We start from the raw sequence: 26,323 nt of genomic DNA, 5'->3' as shown, positions 1-26,323 counted from the left end.
GAATTTGGGGGGTCCTTGGGGGGTCTGGGGGTTGGGGGGTCCTGGGGGGGGGGGGGTTGGGGGGGATTTGAGGGGATTTGGGGGGGGGGGGGTCAAGGAAATTTGGGGGGGATTTGGGGGGTCCTGGGGGGGGGATTGGGGGGTCCTGGGGGGATTTGGGGGGTCCTGGGGGGGTTTGGGGGAGATTTGAGGGGATTTGGGGGGTGGGGTCAAGGAAATTTGGGGGGGTCCTGGGGGGGGGATTGGGGGGGTCCTGGGGGGTTTGGGGGAATTTGAGGGGATTTGGCGGGGGTCAAGGAAATTTGGGGGGATTTGGGGGGGTCCTGGGGGGGGTTTGAGGGGGATTTGAGAGGATTTGGGGGGGGGGGTCAAGGAAATTTGGGGGTCCTGGGGGGGATTGGGGGGTCCTGGGGGGGTTTGGGGGGGATTTGGAGGGGGGGGGTTCAAGGAAATTTGGGGGGTCCTGGGGGGGTTTGGGGGAGATTTGGGGGGGGGTCAAGGAAATTTGGGGGGTCCTGGGGGGGATTGGGATGGGGGTCAAGGAAATTTGGGGGGAATTTGGGGTGTCCTAGGGGGCTTTGGGGGGGGATTTGGGGGGTCCTGGGGGGGATTGAAGGAGATTTGGGGGGTTTGGGAGGGGGGTCAAGGAAATTTGGGGGGAACTTGGGGGGTCCTGGGGGATTTTGGGGGGTGCTGGGGGGGTCCTGGGGGGATTGGGGGGGGTTTGGGAGGGGGATCAAGGAAATTTGGGGGGATTTTGGGGGGGGTCCTGGGGGATTTTGGGGGGTCCTGGGGGGGGTCCTGGGGGGATTTTGGGGGGGGTCAAGGAAATCTGGGGGCAATTTGGGGGGTTTGAAGGGAATTTGGGGGGGTCCTGGGGGGGGGTTGGGGGGGGCTCAAGGAAATTTGGGGGGGATTTGGGAGGTCCTGAGGGGTTTGGAGGGATTTTGGGGGGGCGGTCAAGGAAATTGGGGAGTCCTGGCGGGGTTTTGGGGAGATTTTGGGGAGATTTGGGGATCCAGGTGGGATTTTGGGGAATTCAGGAAATTTGGGGGGTCCTGGGGTGGGGTGTGAGGAGATTTGGAGATCCTGAGGGGATTTTGGGGGGATTTGAGGGTCCTGGGAGGGTCTGGAGGGGTTTGGGGGGCGGATTTTGGGGTCCCGGGTGGATTTTTGGGGTGATTTTGGGGGGATTTGGGGCTGTTTTGAGGGATACAGTCCCTGTGGATCAGGGGATCCCCCTTGGAGCTGAGGATGAAGAGCTGGGGAAAGCATCTGAGGGGGGAGGAGGAAAAAGAGGGATCAGAGACCCCCAAAATTCCCCAAAATCTCCCAAATCCCCCCAAAACTGAGCCCCCCCCAAATCCGAACCCTCCAAAAACGGAGCCTCCCTCAGAGCTGAGCCTCCCAACCTCTGACCCCCCCCCCCAGACCCCGGAGCCCCCCAACCCCTCCGCACCCCCCCAAAATTCCCTCGGGACCCCCCAAAAAACCCCAAAATCCGCCCCAAAAAGCGACGCGGCCCCTTTAAGAGGGGGCGTGGCCAAGCCCCTCCCGGGCCCCCCGAACCTCCGGGCCGGTTCCCGCCGCCGCCGCGCGCGCGGCCCCGCCCACCGCGGGCGTGGCCTCGCCGCACGTGGGCAGCGCCGAGCCTTCCTATTGGCCGGTCTATCCCCGCCTCCGCGCGTCCTCTGCTGTGATTGGCCGGCGCTGTCGTCACGCGGAAGTTGGCCCCTGCGTTTTGATTGGCCGGCGGCCGTCACGTGGCTGCCGGTTTTTCGCGCCACTCGCCGTGAGGGGGAAGGAGGGTGGCGGGAAAAGGGGGGAGCGGCTCTGAGGGGAAAATCGCGATCGTGAGGGGAATATCGCGACAGGGAATCGCGACAGCAGCGGCCCCGCCATGGCCCCGCGCGACTACGACAGCGAGAAAGGTTTGAGGCCAGCGGGGGGAGCCGGGACTCCGTTATTGACCCGTTATTGATCCGCTGTCGGGACCCCCCCCCGATTATCGGGACATTGCCGCGATATCGCGACTCTTCCTCCCGTGCCTGAGCCTCCCCTCTCGGTCTCTGTTTCCCCCTCAGAGAAGGCCAAGCGGTTTTTTTCAGGAGTTTTACCGGGATGGACCCGACGGGCGCAAGGAGTTCCCGTACCGGGAGCAGCTGGTGAGGGCCGGCACCCCCAAAACTGACCCGAAATCTCCTCAAATCCCCTCGGATTCCACCCTGACCCCCCCAAACTCTCTCAAATCCCACCTCGAATCCCCTCAAGTCCTTCCTAAGACTTCTCAAGTCCCCCCAAAACCCCTCCCCACTCACCCTAAATCCTTCCAATCCTCCCCAAACCCCTTCCAGCATCCCCAAATTCCCCCCAAACCCCCATTTTTCACCCCTAACCCCCATTTTTCACCCCAAACCCCCTGTTTTTCACCCTAAATCCCCATTTTTCACCTCAAATCCCCATTTTTCACCCCAAATCCCCATTTCTCACCCCAAAATCCCCATTTTTCACCCCAAATCCCCATTTCTCACCCCAAAATGCCCATTTCTCACCCCAAAATCCCCATTTTTCACGCCAAAACCCCTGTTTTTCACCCCAAATCCCCATTTTTCCCAAAATCCCCATTTTTCACCCATTTTCCCCTCAGATGGCGCTGGCCCGCCGGGAGCAGGTGGCCCTGTGGGTGGCCCTGGACGACCTCCAAAACCCCCATTTTTCACCCCAAAATCCCCATTTCTCACCCGAAATCCCTAATTTCTCACCCCAAATCCCCATTTTTTCCCAAAACCCCCACTTTTCACCCCATTTTCCCCTCAGACGGCGCTGGCCCGCCGGGAGCAGGTGGCCCTGTGGGTGGCCCTGGACAACTTTCAAAACCCCCATTTTTCACCCCAAAATCCCCATTTCTCACCCCCAAATCCCCATTTCTCACCCCAAATCCCCATTTTTTCCCAAAATCCCCACTTTTCACCCCATTTTCCCCTCAGACGGCGCTGGCCCGCCGGGAGCAGGTGGCCCTGTGGGTGGCCCTGGACGATGTGGCCGAGGATGAGCCCGAGCTGGCCGAGGCCGTGGCGGAGAACGTCCGGCGCTACGGCCGCGTCTTCTCGGATGCTGTGCACGAGCTGCTGCCCCAGTTCGGCTCTGCTGAGGTCAAGGAGGCCAAATTTGGGGGATTTTGGGGTTTTTAGGACATTTTGGGGGAGTTTTTGGGGTTTTTTTGGGGAGTTTTTAGGGGGTTTAGGGTCAGTGTCCGGCACTCCGGCCGCGTCCTCTCGGACACTGTCCATGAGTTTCTGCCCCTGTTCGGCTCTTCTGAGGTCAGAGAGCCCCAGATTAGGGATTTTAGGGGTTTTATGACATTTTTAGGGTTTTTTAGGAGATTTTGGGTGATTTTGGGGGTTTTTAAGGAAATTTTTAGGGGATTTAGGGTCAGTTTCTGGCGCTCCGGCCGCGTCTTCTTTGACGCCGTGCACGAGCTGCTGCCCCTGTCTGGCTCTGCTGAGATCAGGGAGACCCAAATTTGGGGGATTTTGGGGGTTTTAGGACATTTTTAGGGGTTCTTAGGAGGTTTTAGAAGGTTTTAGGGTTTTTTTAGGGGGGATTTTAGGGTCATGGTGGGGGGGCGGTCAATGTCTGGTGCTCCACTGAGATCAGCAAACCCCAAATTTGGGATTTTGGGGGGATTTTAGGGGGCCCTGGAGGGGTCTCGGGGGGTCTTTAAAGGTTTTAGGGGTGAGTTCGGGACAATTTTGAGAGGAATTTTGCGTGGGGGATCCCCCAGTTCCCCCCTGAGCCCCCTCCCTCCATTTCCCCCCTCCCAGGCTGCCCCCCGGGACCCCCTGGACGTTTACCTGGAGCATCGGCTGCTGCTGGAGCAGCGGGGCCGGGCGGGGGGCGCCCCCAGGAGCCCCCAAAATCAGTTCCCCCCGGAACTGCTGCGGCGTTTGTGAGTCTGGGCAGGACCCTGGGGACCCCAGACCCAATTCCTGGGCACCCCAAAATCCCAACCCTCCCCCATGTCCCTTTTTCCCCCGTTTTTCCCCCATTTTCTCTCATTTTCCCACCTTTTCTCCCTCACTTCTTCCCCAACTCCCCCCCTTTTTCCCCCATAATTCCCTTTTTTTTTACTCCCAAATCCCCATTTTTTCCCTCAAATGCCTATTTTTCCCTCTCACAATTCTATTTTTCCCAAAACCCCCGTTTTTCACCCCAAAGCGAGCTCTATTTCCGCGCCCCCTCATGCTCCAAGGCCGTGTCCCCGCGGGAGCTGCAGGCCCCATTTTTCCCCATTTTTTCCCCATTTTTCCCCATTTTTTCCCCCATTTCCCTCTCACAATTCTATTTTTCCCAAAACCCCCGTTTTTCACCCCAAAGCGAGCTGTATTTCCGCGCCCCCTCGTGCTCCAAGGCCGTGTCCCCGCGGGAGCTGCAGGCCCATTTTTCCCCATTTTTTCCCCATTTTTCCCCATTTTTTTCCCCCATTTCCCTCTCACAATTCTGTTTTTTCCCAAAACCCCCGTTTTTCACCCCAAAGCGAGCTCTATTTCCGCGCCCCCTCGTGCTCCAAGGCCGTGTCCCCGCGGGAGCTGCGCGCCAGCTCCATCGGCGCCCTGGTCACCGTGCAGGGAGTCGTCACCAGGGCCAGCGAGGTGCGGCCGCTGCTGCGCGTGGCCACCTACAGCTGCGACCAGTGCGGGGCCGAGACCTACCAGCCGGTACTGGGACATACTGGGAGGGACTGGGATGGGTTTTTGTGGAATTTCAGGAGTTTTGGGAGGATTTCAGGTGGGTTTTTGGGGGTATTCTCTGAGGGTTTGGGATTTTTCCCCTCACAGATCGAAGGCGCCATTTTCCCGCCTTTTCCAAAGGCACTTCTGGGGGTCTCAGGGGGGAATTTTTGGAATCTTTGGGAATTTTTTGGGATTCGGGTGGTATTTTTGGGGTTCAGGTGGAGTTTTTGGGGTTCAGGTGGGATTTTTTGGGGGTATTTTTTGAGTTTTTAGGGTTTTTCCCCTCACAGATCGAAGGCCCCATTTTCCCGCCTTTTCCAAGGGCACTTCTGGGGGTCTCGGGGGGGAATTTTTGGGATATTTTGGGGTTCAGATGGAATTTTTTGGGATTCGGGTGGTATTTTTGGGGTTCAGGTGGAGTTTTTGGGGTTCAGGTGGGATTTTTGGGGGATTTTTTGAGTTTTTGGGGTTTTTTCCCTCACAGAGCGAAGGCCCCATTTTCCCGCCTTTTCCAAGGGCACTTCTGGGGGTCTTGGGGGGCAATTTTTGGGATCTTTGAGAATTTTTTGGGGTTCAAATGGAATTTTTTGGGATTCAGGTGAAGCTTTGGGGTTTGGGTGGGATTTTTTGGCGGTATTCTTGGAGATTTTGGGGTTTTTTCCCTCACAGAGCGAAGGCGCCATTTTCCCGCCTTTTCCACGGACACTTCTGGGGATCTCAGGGGGGAATTTTTGGGATCTTTGGGAACTTTTTGGGGTTCAGGTGGAGTTTTTGGGGTTCAGGTGGGATTTTTTGGGGGTATTTTTTGAGTTTTTGGGGTTTTTCCCCTCCCAGATCGAGGGCCCCACCTTCACGCCGCTGCTGCTGTGCCCGAGCCGGGAGTGCCAAACCAACCGCTCGGGGGGGGCGGCTCTACCTGCAGAGCCGGGGCTCCAAATTCACCAAATTCCAGGAGCTGCGGATCCAGGAGCACGTGAGTCAGGGGGGGGATCCTTGAATTCCCGACAGGAAACCCCAAAACCCAAAAAAATCCCCTCAGGAAACTCCAAAATCCCCTCAGAAATGGAGGCCGGGGCCTTCAAAATGGCGGCCGGGGCCTTTAAATGCGCTCCAGGGTCTTAAAGTTGGCTCCAAATCCAGCAAATTTTGGGAAGTTTGGATTCAAGAGCTCCTAAATGGGGGAGGGAACCTGGAATTCCTAATGGGAAACCCCAAAATCCCAGAAAATCCCCTCAGGAAACTCCAAAATCCCCTCAGAAATGGCTCCATAATGGCGGCCTGGGCCTTTAGAATGGTGGCCGAGGTCTGAAAATGGCTCCGGAGCCACCAAATTCTGGGAATTTTGGATTTAGGGGCTCCTAAATGACGGGGGGGACCTGAAATTCCTGTGGGAAACCCCAAAATCAAAAAACAATCTCCTCGGGAAACTCCAAAATCTCCTCAGAAATGGTTCTGAAATGGCGGCCTGGGCCTTTAAAATGCACTCCAGGGTCTTAAAGTTGGCTCCAAATCCGCCAGTTCTGGGAATTTTGGTTTCAGGAGCTCCTAAACCAGGGGGAATCCCCGAATTCCTGAAGGGAAACCACAAAATCCCAAAAAATTCCTTCAGGGAACTCAAAAATCCTCAAAAATTCCCTCAAAATTGGATCCAAAATGGCGGCCGGGGCCTTCAAAATGGCGCCGCTTGTTCCAAAATGTCCCAAAATTGCTCCAAATGTCCCAGAAATGCCCCCAGATTGTCTCTAATGTCCCTAAGTGGTCCAAAAAGTGTCTCCAAACGTCCAAAAATCTCCCCAGAATTGACTTTAATGGCCCAAATGTCCCAGAAATGTCCCCAAATCCCCAAAATTCACTTGAACGTCCCCACAGCGTACTGAAAATGCCCCAGAACGGTCCCAAAGTCCCAAAATTGAATTTATTGTCCCCAAATTCACTCCCCTGTCCTCACAGTCTGACCAGGTGCCCGTGGGTCACCTGCCCCGCTCGCTGTCGCTGCACCTGTGCGGGGCCAACACGCGCCAGGCCCAGCCCGGGGACCACGTCAGGGTCACGGGCACCTTCCTGCCCCTGCTGAAACCTGGCTTCAGGCAGGTGACACAGGTGAGTGCAAAACACACCTGGGCACACCCAAAATGCACCTGGGGACACCCAAAATGCACCTGGGAGCACCCAAAATACACCTGGCACACCCAAAAACTCACCTAGGATCCCCTTCCTGCCCCTGCTGAAACCTGGCTTCAGGCAGGTGACACAGGTGAGTGCCAAACGCTCCTGGGGACACCCAAAATGCACCTGGGGACACCCAAAATGCACCTGGGGGCACCCAAAATACACCTGGGGACACCCAAAATGCACCTGGGGGCACCCAAAATGCACCTGGGGACACCCAAAGTACACCTGGGAGCACCCAAAGTACACCTGGGGACACCCAAAATGCACCTGGGCACACCCAAAATACACCTGGGGACACCCAAAAACTCACCTGGGATCCCCTTCCTGCCCCTGCTGAAACCTGGCTTCAGGCAGGTGACACAGGTGAGTGCCAAACACACCTGGGGACACCCAAAATGCACCTGGGGACACCCAAAATGCACCTGGGGACACCCAAAATGCGCCTGGGGACACCCAAAATGCACCTGGGAACACCCAAAATGCACCTGGGGGCACCCAAAGTACACCTGGGAGCACCCAAAATGCACCTGGGGACACCCAAAATGCACCTGGGGACACCCAAAGTACACCTGGGAACACCCAAAATGCACCTGGGAGCACCCAAAATGCACCTGGGGACACCCAAAATGCACCTGGGGACACCCAAAATGCACCTGGGCACACCCAAAATGCACCTGGGAGCACCCAAAATGCACCTGGGGACACCCAAAATGCACCTGGGGACACCCAAAATACACCTGGGGACACCCAAAATGCACCTGGGGGCACCCAAAGTACACCTGGGGACACCCAAAATGCACCTGGGGGCACCCAAAGTACACCTGAGATCACCTTCCTGCCCCTGCTGAAACCTGGCTTCAGGCAGGTGACACAGGTGAGTGCCAAACACACCTGGGGACACCCAAAATGCACCTGGGGACACCCAAAAACTCACCTGGGAGCACCCAAAATACGCCTGGGAGCACCCAAAATGCACCTGGGGACACCCAAAATGCACCTGGGGACACCCAAAATACGCCTGGGATCACCTTCCTGCCCCTGCTGAAACCTGGCTTCAGGCAGGTGACACAGGTGAGTGCCAAATGCACCTGGGGACACCCAAAATGCACCTGGGGACACCCAAAATGCACCTGGGCGCACCCAAAGTACACCTGGGAACACCCAAAATGCACCTGGGGGCACCCAAAGTACACCTGGGGACACCCAAAATGCACCTGGGGGCACCCAAAGTACACCTGAGATCACCTTCCTGCCCCTGCTGAAACCTGGCTTCAGGCAGGTGACACAGGTGAGTGCAAAACACACCTGGGCACACCCAAAATGCACCTGGGGACACCCAAAGTACACCTGGGAGCACCCAAAGTACACCTGGGGACACCCAAAATGCACCTGGGGACACCCAAAATGCACCTGGGGGCACCCAAAATGCACCTGGGGACACCCAAAATGCACCTGGGGACACCCAAAATGCACCTGGGGACACCCAAAAACTCACCTGGGATCCCCTTCCTGCCCCTGCTGAAACCTGGCTTCAGGCAGGTGACACAGGTGAGTGCAAAACGCACCTGGGGACACCCAAAGTACACCTGGGCACACCCAAAATGCACCTGGGAACACCCAAAATGCACCTGGGGACACCCAAAATGCACCTGGGAGCACCCAAAATGCACCTGGGGACACCCAAAATGTGCCTGGGGACACACAAAATACACCTGGCACACCCAAAATGCACCTGGGATCCCCTTCCTGCCCCTGCTGAAACCTGGCTTCAGGCAGGTGACACAGGTGAGTGCAAAACACACCTGGGCACACCCAAAATGCACCTGGGGACACCCAAAATGCACCTGGGCACACCCAAAATGCACCTGGGGACACCCAAAATGCACCTGGGGACACCTAAAATACACCTGGGCACACCCAAAATGCACCTGGGGACACCCAAAATGCACCTGGGGGCACCCAAAGTACACCTGAGATCCCCTTCCTGCCCCTGCTGAAACCTGGCTTCAGGCAGGTGACACAGGTGAGTGCCAAATGCACCTGGGGACACCCAAAATGCACCTGGGAGCACCCAAAATGCACCTGGGGACACCCAAAATACACCTGGGGACACCCAAAATGCGCCTGGGCACACCCAAAATACACCTGGGGACACCCAAAGTACACCTGGGAGCACCCAAAAACTCACCTAGGATCCCCTTCCTGCCCCTGCTGAAACCTGGCTTCAGGCAGGTGACACAGGTGAGTGCAAAATACACCTGGGCACACCCAAAATGCACCTGGGAGCACCCAAAGTACACCTGGGAGCACCCAAAATGCACCTGGGGACACCCAAAACACACCTGGGGACACCCAAAATACACCTGGGAGCACCCAAAATGCACCTGGGGACACCCAGAATGCACCTGGGAGCACCCAAAATACACCTGGGGACACCCAAAATGCACCTGGGGACACCCAAAATGCACCTGGGAGCACCCAAAGTACACCTGGGGACACCCAAAATGCACCTGGGGACACCCAAAATGCACCTGGGGGCTAAAAAATGCCCCCAAAATTCTCTTTTTTTTCCCCCAAATCGCCCTTTGCCCTAAATCTCACCTGCCTGACCCCTAATCTCACCTGTTCCCTCCAGAAAATTCCGTTTTCACACCAAAATATTCCATTTTTTTTCCCAAAAATCCCCATTTTCCCCCCCAAATCCCCATTTTTTTCTTCCAAAATCCCCATTTTTCCCGGATTTTTTCCCAAAATTGCGGTTTTTTGCCCCAAACCCAGAGTTTGCTGTCAGAGACCTTCCTGGAGGGGCATCACCTGTCCCCTTCTCACCTGTTCCCCCCAAAATCCCCATTTTCCCCCCAAAAAATCCCCATTTTTCCCCCCAAAAATCCCCATTTTTTCTTCCAAAAATCCCCATTTTCCCCCCAAAAATCCCCATTTTCCCCGGATTTTTCCCAAAATCGCCGTTTTTCGCCCCAAATCCAGGGCCTGCTGTCAGAGACCTTCCTGGAGGGCATCACCTGATCCCTTCTCACCTGTTCCCTCCAAAATTTCAACTTTTCCCCCCAAAAATCCCCATTTTCCCCCCAAAAATCCCGGATTTTTCCCAAAATCGCCGTTTTTCGCCCCAAATCCAGGGCCTGCTGTCAGAGACCCTCCTGGAGGGGCATCACCTGTCCCCTTCTCACCTGTTCCCCCCCAAAATCCCCATTTTTCCCCCCAAAAATCCCCATTTTTTTTCTGAAAAATCCCAATTTTCCCCGAAATTTCCCAGATTTTTTTCCAAAATTCCCATTTTTCACCCCAAACCCAGAGTTTGCTGTCAGAGACCTTCTAGAAAAGGCATCACCTGATCCCTTCTCACCTGTTCTCTCCAAAATTTCAACTTTTCCCCCCCCAAATCCCCTTTTTTTTTCCAGAAAATCCCCATTTTCCCCCCAAAATTCCCGGATTTTTCCCAAAATCGCCGTTTTTTGCCCCAAACGCAGGGCCTGCTGTCAGAGACCTTCCTGGAGGGGCATCACCTGTCCCATTCTCACCTGTTCCCCCCCCAAAAATCCCCATTTCCCCCCCCAAAATCCCCATTTTTGCCCCAAAATTCCCAGATTTTTTCCCAAAATCGCCGTTTTTCGCCCCAAATCCAGGGCCTGCTGTCAGAGACCTTCCTGGAGGGGCATCACCTGTCCCCTTCTCACCTGTTCCCCCCAGAAATCCCCATTTTTTCCCCCCAAAAATCCCCACTTTCCCCCCAAAACCCCCAATTTTCCCCGATTTTTCCCAAAATCGCCGTTTTTCACCCCAAATCCAGGGCCTGCTGTCAGAGACCTTCCTGGAGGGGCATCACCTGATCCCTTCTCACCTGTTCCCTCCAAAATTTCAACTTTTCCCCCCAAAAAATCCCCATTTTTCCCCCCAAAAATCCCCATTTTCTGCCCAAAAATCCCCATTTTTTTTCCCAAAAATCCCCAAAATTCCCGGATTTTTCCCAAAATCGCCGTTTTTCGCCCCAAACGCAGGGCCTGCTGTCAGAGACCTTCCTGGAGGGGCACCACGTGGCCAAGGTGAACAAGAGCGAGGAGGAGGAGGGCGAGGCCGGGGAGCTGAGCCCCGAGGAGCTGCAGGAGATCATGGGAACGGGTGAGATCCGGGGCGAAAAACGGCGAGTTTGGGAAAAACGGGGGTTTGGGGGAAAAATGGGATTTTGGGGAAAAATGGGAGATTTGGGAGAAAAATTGGGATTTTGGGGAAAAATGGGGAGTTTTGGGAGAAAAATTGGGATTTTTGGGGAAAAAATGGGAGATTTTGGGGGGAAAATGGGAGATTTAGGGGGAAATAATGGGGATTTTTGGGGGAAAAATGGGGATTTTGGGGGAAAAAATGGGGATTTTGGGGGAAAATGGGGATTTGTGGGAGAAAAATGGGGATTTTTGGGGGGAAAATGGGAGATTTGGGGGGAAAAATGGGGATTTTTGGGAAAAGATTGGGATTTTTTGGGGAAAAAGATTGGGATTTTTTGGGGGAAAATGGGGATTTTGGGGGGAAAATGGGGATTTGGGGGGAAAAATGGGGATTTTGGGGGAAAAATGGGGAGTTTTGGAGGAAAAATGGGGATTTTGGGGGGGAAAAGGGGATTTGGGGGGAAAATGGGAGTTTTGGGGGGAAAATGGGAGTTTTGGGGGGAAATAATGGGGATTTTGGGGAAATAATGGGGATTTTTGGGGGGGAAAATGGGGATTTTGGGGAAAAAATGGGGATTTTTGGGAGACAAATGGAGATTTTGGGGGTAAAATGGGGATTTTTGGGTGAAAATGGGGTTTTGGGGGGGAAAATGGGGATTTTTGAGGGGAAAATGGGGATTTTTAGGGGGAAAAAAAAGTGGATTTTGGGAAAATTGGGAATTTTGGGGACAAAAAGGGGATTGGGGGGATTTTTTTGGGTCATTCCAGCCCAATTTTGAACAATTCCAGCCAATTTTGGGGCTGTTTGAGCCATTTTTGGGGCTCCTGGAGCCGAATTTGGGGGTTCTGACCCCAAATTTCACATTTTTGGCCCTTCCAGTGCCGGATTTTGCATTTCTGACCCCAAATTTCCCATTTTTAACCCTTCCAATGCCGGATTTTGGGGTTCCTGCCCCCAAATTTCCCATTTTTAACCCTTCCAATGCCGGATTTTGGAGTTCCTGCCCCCAAATTTCCCATTTTTGACCCTTCCAATGCCAGATTTTGGATTTCCTGATCCCAAATTTCCCATTTTTCGTCCTTTCAGGGGAGGATTTTGGGGTTCCTGACCCCAAATTTCCCATTTTTGACCCTTCCAAGGCCGGATTTTGCATTTCTGACCCCAAATTTCCCATTTTTGACCCTTCCAATGCCGGATTTTGGATTTCCTGTCCCCAAATTTCCCATTTTTGGCCCTTCCAATGCCAGATTTTGGGGTTCCTGCCCCCAAATTTCCCATTTTTGGCCCTTCCAATGCCGGATTTTGCATTTCTGACCCCAAATTTCCCATTTTTAACCCTTCCAATGCCGGATTTTGGAGTTCCTGTCCCCAAATTTCCCATTTTTCGTCCTTTCAGGGGAGGATTTTTGGGTTCCTGACCCCAAATTTCCCATTTTTGGCCCTTCCAAGCCCAGATTTTGGATTTCTGACCCCAAATTTCCCATTTTTGACCCTTCCAATACCAGATTTTGGTTTCCTGATCCCAAATTTCCCATTTTTGACCCTTCCAAGCCCAGATTTTGGATTTCTGACCCCAAATTTCCCATTTTTGACCCTTCCAATGCCAGATTTTGGGGTTCCTGCCCCCAAATTTCCCATTTTTAACCCTTCCAATGCCGGATTTTGGGGTTCCTGCTCCCAAATTTCCCATTTTTAGCCATTCCAAGCCCAGATTTTGGGGTTCCTGCCCCCAATTTTCCCATTTTTAGCCATTCCAAGCCCAGATTTTGAGGTTCCTGCCCCCAAATTTCCCATTTTTAGCCATTCCAAGCCCAGATTTTGGGGTTCCTGCCCCCAATTTTCCCATTTCTGGCCCTTGCAGGGGAGGATTTCTACGGGAAGCTGGCGGCCTCCATCGCCCCCGAGATCTTTGGCCACGAGGACGTGAAGAAGTCGCTGCTGCTGCTGCTGGTGGGGGGCGTGGAGAGGAACCCCCGCGGGATGCGCATCCGGGGTCAGCCCCAAACCCCGGAAAAACCCGGGAAAACCCCGGAAAACCCCGGAAAAACCCCGGGAAAACCCCAGGAAAACCCCGGGAAAACCCCAGGAAACAGCCCAGGACATTCTCAGGGGGAAAGGGGCTGCAGGCACAGGAGCTGCCCCAAGTTTTCCCCCCTTTTTCCCCTTTTTTTCCCCCTTTTCTCTCATATTTTCCCATTTTTTCCATTTGCTTTTATTCCCTTTCTCCACCTTTTTCCTGTTTTTCCCCCCTTTCTTCCCCCTCTTCCCTCCCATTTCCCCCTTTTCCCCTTTTTTCCCCCTTTTTCCCCCATTTTTTCCCCATTTTCCCCCATTTTTCACCCTTTTTCCCCTTTTTTCCCCCTTTTCCCCCCCATTTTCCCCCCTTTTCCCCCATTTTTCACCCTTTTTTTCCCTTTTTCCCCCTTTTTCCCCATGTTTCCCTTCCCCCCCTCTTTTTTCCACTTCCCCCTCCTTTTTCTCCTCTTTTTTCCCCCTTTTCCCCCGTTTTTCCCCTTTTTCTCCTATTTTTCCCCTTCCCCCCCTTTTCCCCTCATTTTTTCCCCTTTTTTCTCCTTTTTTTCTCCCTTTTTACCCCATTTTTCCCCTTTTTCCCCCCTTTTCCCCCCTTTTTCCCCCTTTTTTCCCCTTTCCACCCCTTTTCACCCATTTTCCCCCCTTTTTCCCCTTTTTCCCCTTTTTCCCCTTTTCCCCCATTTTCCCCCATTTTCTCCCCATTTTTCCCTATTTGCCCCCCTTTTCCCCTCATTTTTTCCCCTTTTTTCTCCCTTTTTTTCCTTTTTTCCCCATTTTTTCCCATTTTTCCCCTTTTTCCCCCCCCCTTTCCCCCCTTTTTCCCCCTTTTTTCCCCCTTTTCCCCCCATTTTTCCCCCTTTCCCCCCATTTTTCCCCCTTTTTTCCCCTTTTAACCCATTTTTCCCCTTTTTTTCCACTTCCCCCCCTTTCCCCTCATTTTTTCCCCTTTTTTTCCCTTTTTTCCCCCTTTCCCCCCCCCTTTTCTCCCCTTCCCCCCCTTTTCCCCCCATTTTTCCCCCTTTTCCCCCTTTTTTCCCCTTTTTCCCCCTTTTTTTTCCCCTTTCCCTCCCTTTTCCCCCCCATTTTCCCCCCATTTTCCCCCCATTTTCCCCATTTTTCCCTAAATTCTGTTTTTTGTCCCCAGGGAACATCAACATCTGCCTGATGGGGGACCCGGGCGTGGCCAAGTCCCAGCTGCTGACCTACATCGACCGCCTGGCGCCGCGCAGTCAGTGCCTTCCTCCTCCTCCTCCTCCTCCTCCTCCTCCTCCTCCTCCTCATCATCCTCATCATCATCCTCTTCCTCCTCTTCTTCCTCTTCTTCTTCCTCTTATTCACCTTTTCCATCTTCATCTTCCTTTTCTTCCTCCTCTTCCTCCTCCTCCTCCTCCTCCTCCTCCTCCTCCTCCTCCTCATCCTCATCCTCTTCTTCCTCTTCTTCTCCTTTCTCTTCCTCTTCTTCACCTTTTCCATCTTCTTCATCTTCTTTTTCTTCCTCCTCCTCCTCCTCCTCATCATCTTCATCATCTTCCTGCCCTTCTTCTTCCTCCTCTTCTCATTTTTATTCCTTTTCTTCCTCCTCCCCTTCTCTTCCTCCTTCCCTTCCTCTTCCTCTTCTTCCTCCTCCCCTTCTTCTTCCTCTTCCTCCTCCCCTTCTTCTTCCTTTTCCTCCTCCCCTTCCTCTTCCTCCTCCCCTTCCTCTTCCTCCTCCTCTTCCTCTTCCTCTTCTTCCTCCTCCCCTTCTTCCTCCTCCCCTTCTTCCTCCTCCCCTTCTTCTTCCTTTTCCTCCTCCCCTTCCTCTTCCTCCTCCTCCTCCTCTTCCTCCTCCCCTTCCTCTTCCTCCTCCTCTTCCTCTTCCTCTTCCTCTCCTCTTTTTCACCTTTTTCGTCTCCATCTTTCTTTTCTTCCTCCCCTTCCTCTTCCTCCCCCTCTTCTTTCCTTCACCTTTACATCTTCCTCATCTTTCTCTTTTTCCTCTTTTTCCTTCTCTTCCTCCTCCTCTTCCTCCTCATCTTCCTCTTCTTCCTTCCCTTCCTCGGCCTCCTCTTCTTCCTCCTTCATCTTCCTTTTCCTTTCCTTTCCATTTATTTCCTTCCTCTTCTCTTTCCTCCAGTTCCTCTCCAGTTCTGGCATTTCCCTCTTCCTCTTCACCATGTGATCCCTTTGGTTTTCCCCATTTTTACCCATTTTTTTCCCATTTTTACCCCATTTTTACCCCATTTTTCCCCATTTTTACCCCATTTTTACCCCATTTTCCCCCATTTTTACCCATTTCCCCCCATTTTTACCCCATTTTTACCCCTTTTAACCCATTTTATCTGCATTTTACCCCCATTGTAGCCAATTTAATGCCATTTTTTCCCATTTTCCCGCATTTTTCCCCCATTTTGGCCCATTTTGGCCCATTTTTTACCCTTTTTTACCCCTTTTTGCTCATTTTTACCCATGTTTTTCATTTTTTCCCGTTTTTGCACATTTTTCCCCCATTTCTCCCCACTCCCAGGCCAGTACACGACAGGCCGAGGCTCCTCGGGCGTGGGCCTCACCGCGGCCGTGCTGCGGGACCCATTTTACCCCATTTTACCCCATTTTACCTCCATTTTATCCCCATTTTAACCCCATTTTTACCCATTTAACCCCCATTTCATGCCCATTTTTACCCCATTTCTTTGCCATTTCTCCCCATTTTTTCCCATTTTACCCCATTTTTCCCCCATTTCTCCCCAGGCCAGTACACGACAGGCCGCGGCTCCTCAGGCGTGGGCCTCACCGCAGCCGTGCTGCGGGACCCATTTTACCCCATTTTACCCCATTTTATCCCCGTTTCTTTGCCATTTCTCCCCATTTTTTCCCATTTTTACCCATTTTACCCCATTTTCCCCCATTTTCCCCCATTTCCGTGTCCCCCCAGGCCTGTACACGACGGGCCGCGGCTCCTCAGGCGTGGGCCTCACCCCGGCCGTGCTGCAGGACCCATTTTATCCCCTTTTATCCCCATTTCTTTGCCATTTTTTCCCATTTTACCCCTGTTTCTCCCCATTTTTTCCCATTTTATCCCCATTTTCAGCCATTTTCCCTCCAATTCCAGGCCAGTACACGACGGGCCGCGGCTCCTCAGGCGTGGGCCTCACGGCGGCCGTGCTGTGGGACCCATTTTACCCCATTTTATCCCCATTTTTACCCATTTTACCCCCATTTTACCCCATTTTACCCCCATTTCTTTGCCATTTCTCCCCATTTTTTCCCATTTTACCCCATTTTTTCCCCATTTTTCCCCACTCCCAGGCCAGTACACGACAGGCCGCGGCTCCTCAGGCGTGGGCCTGACGGCGGCCATTTTACCCCATTTTAATGGGTGCTGCAGGACCCATTTTATCCCATTTTACCCCATTTTACCCCATTTTTACCCATTTTATCCCCATTTTACCCCATTTTATCCCCATTTTCACCCATTTTCCCCCATTTTTCCCCCATTTCCGTGTCCCCCCAGGCCAGTACACAACAGGCCGCGGCTCCTCAGGTGTGGGCCTCACGGTGGCCGTGCTGCGGGACCCATTTTACCCCATTTTATCCCCATTTCTTTGCCATTTCTCCCGATTTTACCCCTGTTTCTCCCCATTTTTTCCCATTTTATCCCCATTTTCAGCCATTTTCCCTCCAATTCCAGGCCAGTACACGATGGGCCGCGGCTCCTCGGGTGTGGGCCTGACGGCGGCCATTTTACCCCATTTTAATGAGTGCTGTGGGACCCATTTTACCCCATTTTTACTCCATTTTTACCCCATTTTTACCCATTTTATCCCCATTTTTACCAATTTTACCCCCCTTTCTTTGCCATTTCTCCCCATTTTTTCCCATTTTCACCCATTTTACCCCATTTCTCCCCACTCCCAGGCCAGTACACGACAGGCCGCGGCTCCTCAGGCGTGGGCCTCACCCCGGCCGTGCTGCAGGACCCATTTTACCCCATTTTATCCCCATTTTACCCCATTTTTACCCATTTTACCCCCATTTTACCCCATTTCTTTGCTATTTCTCCCCATTTTACCCCCATTTTCACCCATTTTTCACCCCGTTTCCGTGTCCCTCCAGGCCAGTACACGACAGGCCGCGGCTCCTCAGGCGTGGGCCTGACGGCGGCCATTTTACCCCATTTAAATGGGTGCTGCAGGACCCATTTTACCCCATTTTTACCCATTTTACCCCCATTTCTTTGCCATTTCTCCCCATTTTTTCCCATTTTTACCCATTTTACCCCTATTTTCACCCATTTTTCCCCCATTTCCGTGTCCCCCCAGGCCAGTACACGACGGGCCGCGGCTCCTCAGGCGTGGGCCTCACGGCGGCCGTGCTGCGGGACGCGCGCAGCGGCGAGCTGGCGCTGGAGGGCGGCGCGCTGGTGCTGGCCGACCGCGGCGTCTGCTGCATCGACGAGTTCGACAAGATGGCCGAGGGCGACCGCGTGGCCGTGCACGAGGCGCTGGAGCAGCAGAGCGTGGCCGTGGCCAAGGCGGGTGTGGCGGCCACGCTGAACGCGCGCTGCGCCGTGCTGGCCGCCGCCAACCCGGCGCTGGGCCGCTTCGACCCGCGGCGCAGCCTGGAGCACAACCTGCGCCTGCCCGCCGCGCTGCTCTCGCGCTTCGACCTGCTCTGGCTGCTGCAGGACCGGCCGCAGCGGGAGCGCGACCTGCGGTGGGGAGGGGAGGGATATGGGGGATGGGGGAGGGGATATGGGGGGAGGGGATATGGGGGAGGGGATATGGGGGGATGGGGGGGGATTCTGGGGGGAGGGGATATGGGGGGAAAGGGGCTATGGGGGGGAGGGGCTGGGGGAGGGGACTCTCAGGGGGGAGGGGACTCTGGGGGCAGGGGCCTCGGGGGGAGGGGACTCTAAGGGGGGAGGGGACTCTGGGGGGACGGGCTGGGGAGGGGCTGAGGGGAGGAGGGGACTCTAGGGGGAAGGGCCTCTGAGGGAGGGGCTGAGGGGGAGGGGCTGAGGGGGGGATGGGACTCTGGGAGGGAGGGGCTGAGGGGAGGGGCTAAGGGGGGGAGGGGGACTGTGGGGGGAAAGGGGCCTAGGGGGTGAAAGGGGCTATGGGGGGGAGGGGCCACTGGGGGGATGGGCTGAGGAGGGGAGGGGCCTGAGAGGGGAGGGGGACTCTGGGGGGGAGGGGCTGCAGAGGGCTGAGGGGAGGAGGGGATTCTGGAGGGAGGGGACTCTGGGGGGAGGGGCTGAGGGGGAGGGGACTCTGGGGGAGGGGACTCTGGGGGAGGGGAGGAGGGGACTCTGGGGGAGGGGCTGAGGGGGGAGGGGACTCTGGAGGGAGGGGCCTCTGGGGGAGGAGACTCTAAGGGGGGAGGGGCTTGGGGTCAATGGAGGAGTGGTTGGGTTGGGGTTGGGGTCAATGGGAGGGGTTTGGGGTCAGTGGGAGGGGTTTGGGATCAGTGGGAGGGGTTTGGGGTCAGTGGGAGGGGTTTGGGGTCAGTGGGAGGGGTTTGGGGTCAGTGGGAGGGGCTTGGGGTTAATGGGATGAACTGGGCCAAACTGGGAGGGCCCCCCCAGTTCCCAAAACCCCCAAAATTCCCATTTTTCACCCCAAAATTCCCATTTTTCACCCCAAAATTCCCATTTCCCCCTCCCCCAAACCCCTTCCAGCCCCTCTTGGTTCCACTGGGATGATCCTGGCCCAAACTGGGAGGAACTGGGCCAAACTGGGAGTCCCCCCCAATTCCCAAAACCCCGAATTTTCCCAAACTTTGCCTTTTTCACCCCATTTCAGGCTGGCCCAGCACATCACCTACGTGCACCAGCACTGCCGGGAGCCGCCCAGCGCCTTCCAGCCCCTGGACATGAAACTCATGAGGTGGGTGGGAGCCCCAAACTCCCCCTTTTTCACCCCAAAATCTCCTCCTCCCCTCCACTCCCTCCTCAGCCCCCATTCCTGCTTTTTTAGCCCCAAAATTCCCGAAAAATTTCACTTTTCCCCTCCAAATTTTGCTTTTTTAGCCCCAAAATTCCCAGAAAATTTCACTTTTCCCCTCCCAATTTTGCTTTTTTAGCCCCAAATTTCCCTTTTCTCACCCCAAATTTCTCCTGTTTCTCCCTTGACCTCCCCTGTTTCCCCCCAGAATTCCCATTTTTCCCAAAATTCCTGGTTTTCCCCCCGTAATTTTATAATTTTGAAATCCCCACAATTCCAATTTCCCAAATCCCCAGGTTTTCCCCCCCAAACCCAGGCACTATTCCATGATTTCAACAATTAATTTCCCAAAATCCCGTTTTTCCCCTCAAACCCAGGCGCTGCTCCATGATTTCAATAACTAATTTACCAAAATCCCCCTTTTTTGCCCCAATCCCGGCGCTGCTCCATGATTTCAATAATTTCCCAAAATCTCTGTTTTTCCCCCCGTTCCAGGCGCTGCTCCACGATTTCAATAATTAATTTTTTCAATAACTAATTTTCCCAAAATCTCTGTTTTTCCCCCCAAACCAGGCGCTGCTCCATGATTTCAATAATTAATTTACCAAAATCCCCTTTTTTCCCCCCAATCCCAGCACTATTCCACGATTTCAATAACAAATTTCCCAAAATCCCGGTTTTTTCCCCCGTTCCAGGCGCTGCTCCACGATTTCAATAATTAATTTTTTCAATAACAAATTTCCCAAAATCTCTGTTTTTCGCCCCAACCCAGGCACTGCTCCATGATCCCAATAATTAACAATTTACCAAAATCCCGGTTTTTCTCTCCAAACCCAGGCGCTGCTCTACGATTTCAATAATTAATAATTTCCCAAAATCTCTGTTTTTCGCCCCAACCCAGGCGCTGCTCCACGATTTCAATAATTAATAATTTCCCAAAATCCCGGTTTTTCACCCCAATCCAGGCACTGCTCCAGGATTTCAATAATTAATTTTTTCAATAACTAATTTCCCAAAATCCCCTTTTTTCCCCCCGTTCCAGGCGCTATTCCATGATCCCAATAATTTATAATTTACCAAAATCCCCTTTTTTCGCCCCAACCCAGGCACTGTTCCATGATCCCAACAATGTATAATTTCCCCAAAATCCCTGTTTTTCGCCCCAGTCCCGGCGCTATTCCACGATTTCAATAATTTATAATTTCCCAAAATCTCTGTTTTTCCCCCCGTTCCAGGCGCTGCTCCACGATTTCAATAATTAATTTTTTCAATAACTAATTTTCCCAAAATCCCCGTTTTTCACCCCAAACCCCGGTGTTATTCCACGATTTCAATAATTAATTTCCCAAAATCCCCGTTTTTCCCCCCGTTGCAGGCGCTGCTCCACGATTTCAATAACTAATTTCCCAAAATCCCCTTTTTTCGCCCCGTTGCAGGCGCTGCCCCACGATTTCAATAATTAATTACCCAAAATCCCCGTTTTTCGCCCCAATTGCAGGCGCTACCTGTGCTGCTGCCGCCGCCGCCGCCCGCGGCTGCCGGAGCCGCTCGGGGAGTTCATCACGGCCGCCTACGTGGAGCTGCGGCGGCAGAGCCACGACGGCCTCTACACCTCTGCCAGGACCCTGCTGGCCATCCTGCGCCTGGCCACGGCCCTGGTACGGACCAGTACAGACCAGTACAGACCAGTATAGACCAGTACAAACCAGTACAGACCAGTACAGACCAGTATGGGCCGGTATGGGCCAGCAGTGAGCCCACAGCCCCATGGTCAGGGGTTATCTACACCCCTGCCAGGACCCTGCTGGCCATCCTGCGCCTGGCCACGGCCCTGGTACGGACCAGTACAAACCAGTATAGACCAGTATAGACCAGTATGGACCGGTATAGACCAGTACGGACCAGTACAGACCAGTATAGACCAGTATAGACCAGTACAGACCAGTACGGACCAGTATGGGCCGGTATGGGCCAGCAGTGAGCCCACAGCCCCATGGTCAGGGGTTATCTACACCCCTGCCAGGACCCTGCTGGCCATCCTGCGCCTGGCCACGGCCCTGGTACGGACCAGTACAGACCAGTATAGACCAGTATGGACCAGTATAGACCAGTATGGATCAGTACAGACCAGTACAGACCAGTATGGGCTGGTATGGGCCGGTATGGGCCGGCAGTGAGCCCACAGCGCTGTGCCAGAGATGGGTCAGGGGTTATCTACACCCCTGCCAGGACCCTGCTGGCCATCCTGCGCCTGGCCACCGCCCTGGTACGGACCAGTAGAAACCAGTATAGACCAGTAGAAACCAGTATAGACCAGTATGGACCAGTATGGGCTGGTACAGACCAGTACGGGCCGGCAGTGAGCCCACAGCCCCATGGTCAGGGGTCATTTACACCTCTGCCAGGACCCTGCTGGCCATCCTGCGCCTGGCCACCGCCCTGGTACGGACCAGTACAGACCAGTATGGGCCAGTATGGGCCGGTACAGACCAGTATGGGCCGGCAGTGAGCCCATAGCCCCATGGTCAGGGGTTATCTACACCCCTGCCAGGACCCTGCTGGCCATCCTGCGCCTGGCCACCGCCCTGGTACGGACCAGTACGGACCAGTATAAACCAGTATGGACCAGTATGGGCCGGTACAGACCAGTACAGACCAGTATGGGCCGGCAGTGAGCCCACAGCCCCATGGTCAGGGGTTATCTACACCTCTGCCAGGACCCTGCTGGCCATCCTGCGCCTGGCCACCGCCCTGGTACGGACCAGTACAGACCAGTATAAACCAGTATGGGCCGGTATAGACCAGTATAGACCAGTATGGGCCGGTATGGGCCGGCAGTGAGCCCACAGCCCCATGGTCAGGGGTTATCTACACCTCTGCCAGGACCCTGCTGGCCATCCTGCGCCTGGCCACGGCCCTGGTACGGACCAGTACAGACCAGTACAGACCAGTATAAACCAGTATGGGCCGGTACAGACCAGTATAGACCAGTATGGGCTGGTATGGGCCGGTACAGACCAGTATGGACCAGTACAGACCAGTACAGACCAGTATGGGCCGGCAGTGAGCCCATAGCGCTGTGCCAGACATGGGTCAGGGGTTATCTACACCTCTGCCAGGACCCTGCTGGCCATCCTGCGCCTGGCCACCGCCCTGGTACGGACCAGTATAAACCAGTACAGACCAGTATGGACCAGTACGGACCAGTATAGACCAGTATAAACCAGTACAGACCAGTATGGACCGGTACAGACCAGCAGTGAGCCCACAGCCCCATGGTCAGGGGTCATTTACACCTCTGCCAGGACCCTGCTGGCCATCCTGCGCCTGGCCACCGCCCTGGTACGGACCAGTACAGACCAGTATAGACCAGTATGGACCAGTATAAACCAGTATGGACCAGTACAGACCAGTACAGACCAGTATGGGCCAGTACAGACCAGTATAGACCAGTATGGACCGGTATGGGCCAGCAGTGAGCCCACAGCCCCATGGTCAGGGGTTATCTACACCTCTGCCAGGACCCTGCTGGCCATCCTGCGCCTGGCCACGGCTCTGGTACGGACCAGTACAGACCAGTACAGACCAGTACGGACCAGTATGGACCGGTATAGACCAGTATGGGCCAGTATGGACCGGTATGGGCCAGCAGTGAGCCCACAGCCCCATGGTCAGGGGTTATCTACACCTCTGCCAGGACCCTGCTGGCCATCCTGCGCCTGGCCACGGCTCTGGTACGGACCAGTACAGACCAGTACGGACCAGTATGGACCGGTATAGACCAGTATGGGCCGGTACAGACCAGTATGGGCCGGCAGTGAGCCCACAGCCCCATGGTCAGGGGTTATCTACACCTCTGCCAGGACCCTGCTGGCCCCTCAGATTTGGGGTCATTCTGGGGGTTTTTGGGTCAGGATTTTGTGCCGATTTTGGGTGAATTTTGGGTGGTTTTAGTGCCAGTTTTGGGTGTTTCTGGTGCTGATTTTGGGCTGATTTTGGGTGATTTAGTGCTGATTTGGGGTTTTTTGTGCTGATTTGGTTTGTTTTGTGCTGATTTGGGTGATTTAGTGCTGATTTGTTTTTTCTGTGCCAATTTGGGAGTTTCTCTGCTGGTTTTGGGTTTTTTTGTGCTGATTTGGTTTCTCCTGTGCTGATTTGTTTTTTCTGTGTCAATGTGGGATTTTTTCTGTGCTGATTTTGGGTTTTTTGGTGCTGATTTGGTTTTTTTGGTGCCGATTTGTGTGTTTCTGTGCTGATTTGTGTGTTTCTGTGCTGATTTGTGTGTTTCTGTGCCGATTTTGCCTTTTTTTTTGGTGCTGATTTGTTTCTCCTCTACCGATTTGTGTTTCTGTGCTGATTTAGGGTTTTTTTGGTGCCGATTTGGGGTTTTTTGGTGCTGATTTCTTTCTCCTGTGCCGATTTTGGTTTTTTCTTTGCTGATTTGGTTTTTCCTGTGCCGATTTCTTTCTCCTGTGCCGATTTGTGTGTTTCTGTGCTGACTTGGGTGAATTTAGTGCTGATTTTGGTGTTTTTGGTGCTGATTTCTTTCTCCTCTGTTGATTTGTGTTTTCTGTGCCGATTTTGGGTGTTTTTGGTGCCGATTTGGGGTTTTTTGGTGCTGATTTCTTTCTCCTGTGCCGATTTTGGTTTTCTCTTTGCTGATTTGGTTTCTCCTGTGCTAATTTCTCTCCCCTGTGCCGATGTGTGTCTCTGTGCCGACGTGGGGTGTTTTCCTGTGCTGATTTGGGTTTTTGTTTGTGCCAATTTTGTGTCCCCTGTGCCGATTTGGGTGTTTCTGTGCTGATTTTGGGTGTTTTTGGTGCTGATTTGTTTCTCCTGTGCCGATTTTGGTTTTTTCTTTGCTGATTTGGTATTTCCTGTGCCAATTTCTTTCCCCTGTGCCGATTTGTGTCTTCTGTGCCAATTTGTGTGTTTCTGTGCCGATGTGGGTTTTTTTCGGTGCCGATTTTGGGTGTTTTTGGTGCTGATTTTGGGTGTTTTTGGTGCTAATTTCTTTCCCCTGTGCCAATTTGTTTCCCCTGTGCCGATTTCTTTCCCCTGTGCTGACGTGGGGTGTTTTTGGTGCTGATTTTGGGTGTTTTTGGTGCTGATTTTGGGTGGTTTTGGTGCTGATTTTGGGTGGTTTTGGTGCTAATTTCTCTCCCCCGTGCCGATGTGTGTCTCTGTGCCGACGTGGGGTGTTTTTGGTGCCGATTTTGGGTGTTTTTGGTGCTGATTTTGGGGTTTTTTTGGTGCTGATTTCTCTCCCCTGTGCCGATTTCTCTCCCCTGTGCCGACGTGGGGCGGCGTGGGGCAGGCCCGGCTGCGCCTGGGGGCCGAGGTGCAGAAGGACGACGTCAGCGAGGCGCTGCGGCTGCTCGAGGCCGCCCGGGACTCGCTCCGGGGGGAGCCCGAGCCCTCCCCGAGGTCAGAGAGGGAAACTGGGGGGGATCCCGGACTGGGGAGCGCTGGGGGCGCCTCGGGGATTTGGGGGGGTTTGGGAATTTTTGGGGAATTTTGGGGAATTTTGGAGGGAATTTTTTGGGGCTTTTCGGGGAATTTTGGGGGAATTTTTGGGGAATTTTGGGGCTTTTGGGGGAATTTGGGGAATTTTGGGAAATTTTGGGGAATATTTGGGGAATATTTGGGGAATATTTGGGGCTTTTGGGGGGAATTTGGGGAATTTTTGGGAATTTGGGGCTTTTTGGGGAATTTTGGGGGAATTTTGGGGAAATTTTGGGGAATTTTGGGGGAATTTTGGGGCTTTCTGGGGATTTTGGGGAATTTTTGGGGAATTTTAGGGAAATTTTGGGGAATTTTGGGGCTTTCTGGGAATATTTGGGGCTTTTGGGGAATTTTTGGGGAATTTTTAGGGAATTTGGGGCTTTTTGGGGAATTTTTGGGGCTTTTTGGGGAATTTGGGGAATTTTTGGGGAATTTTTAGGGGAATTTGGGGCTTTTTGGGGAATTTTTGGGGAATATTTGGGGAATTTTTGGGGAATATTTGGGGCTTTCTGGGGAATTTGGGGCTTTTTGGGGAATTCTGGGGGTTTTGGGGACATTTGGGACCTGGGAACTCCTGACTCCACCCCCAAATTTTGGGAAGATCCTGAATTTTGGGGTGTGGGGGGGATGAGGGGATTTGGGGGAATTTCGGGGATTTTTGGGGTTGGGATCAGAGAGGGTTCGGAATTCTGGGGAAATCTCAAACCTTCAAACCTTCGGGGTGAAAATCAAAAATTTTGGGGAATTTTGGGGATTTCACAAACTGGGAACACCCGGGGGGGGGGGGGGGTCGGAATTTCGGGAGAATCTCCCCCAACTCTGGGAAACCCCAGGAAAATTTGGGAATTTTGGGTGAAAACGAGGCAAATTTGAGATTTTGGGGTAAACCTCGCTGGATTTGGGGATTTTTTTGGGGATTTTTGGGAATTCTCACCCTGCCCCCGTCCCCCCCCAGGTGCCCCCGGCCGTCGGAGGCGATTTTTGGGATCCTGCGGGACCTGGGGGGGCCCGGGGGGCGCTCGGTGCCCCTCCCCCACGCCCTGGAGGTGCTGGGGGCTCGCGGCTTCACCCCCGCCAGGTGAGCGCGGCCCTGGCCGAGTACGAGGGGCTGAACATCCTGCAGGTGAACCCCAGCAGGACCAGGGTCACCTTCGTCTGAGCCCGCCAGAAACCCCCAAACGGCCCCGAAAAACCCGGGGGAAACGGGAAAAAAGGGACGAAACCCCGCGAGAAACGGCAAAAATTCCACCCAGAACGGCAGAAATTCGCACCCAAAAACGGCAAAAATTCCACCAAAAACGGCAAAATTCCACCCAAAATGGCAAAAAATCCCACCAAAACGGCAAAAATTCCACCAAGAATGGCAGAAATTCCACCAAAAAGGCAAAAATTTCACCAAAACGGCAAAAATTTCACCAAGAACGGCAAAAATTCCACCAAAACCGGCAAAAATTCCATCAAGAACGGCAGAAATTCCACCAAAATGGCAAAAATCTCACCAAGAACGGCAAAAATTCCACCAAAAACGGCAAAAATCCCACCAAGAACGGCAGAAATTCCACCAAAAAATGGCAAAAATTCCACCAAAAATGGCAAAAACGCCCCCAAAAACGGCAAAAATTCCACCCAGAACGGCAAAAATTCCACCCAAAATGGCAAAAATCCCACCAAAAACGGCAAAAATTCCACCAAAAATGGCAAAAACGCCCCCAAAAACGGCAAAAATTTCACCGAGAACGGCAAAAATTTCACCAAAAACGGCAAAAACGCCCCCAAAAA

At 53.6% G+C, this 26,323-nt stretch overlaps 1 protein-coding gene across 1 annotated transcript; it reads left to right on the top strand.

The window, feature by feature from the left end:
• Nucleotides 1-1,764: 1,764 nt before the first annotated feature.
• Nucleotides 1,765-25,878, top strand: MCM7 (minichromosome maintenance complex component 7). Its single transcript, XM_059837779.1, is given in 18 exon segments — nucleotides 1,765-1,931; nucleotides 2,085-2,098; nucleotides 2,100-2,165; nucleotides 2,988-3,152; nucleotides 3,825-3,949; nucleotides 4,538-4,718; nucleotides 5,568-5,633; nucleotides 5,635-5,706; nucleotides 6,684-6,833; nucleotides 10,922-11,042; nucleotides 12,946-13,077; nucleotides 14,263-14,346; nucleotides 17,417-17,810; nucleotides 18,899-18,982; nucleotides 20,538-20,697; nucleotides 24,357-24,466; nucleotides 25,500-25,621; nucleotides 25,624-25,878. Coding segments are annotated over 18 exon segments (2,157 nt in total). The 5' UTR covers nucleotides 1,765-1,900; the 3' UTR covers nucleotides 25,704-25,878.
• Nucleotides 25,879-26,323: the final 445 nt, after the last annotated feature.

Source organism: Haemorhous mexicanus, unplaced genomic scaffold (genome assembly GCF_027477595.1).
Source record: "Haemorhous mexicanus isolate bHaeMex1 unplaced genomic scaffold, bHaeMex1.pri scaffold_241_ctg1, whole genome shotgun sequence".
NCBI lineage: Eukaryota > Metazoa > Chordata > Aves > Passeriformes > Fringillidae > Haemorhous > Haemorhous mexicanus.
The sequence above is the reverse complement of the archived record's forward strand: the minus strand, read 5'-3'. Positions and strand labels throughout refer to the sequence as shown.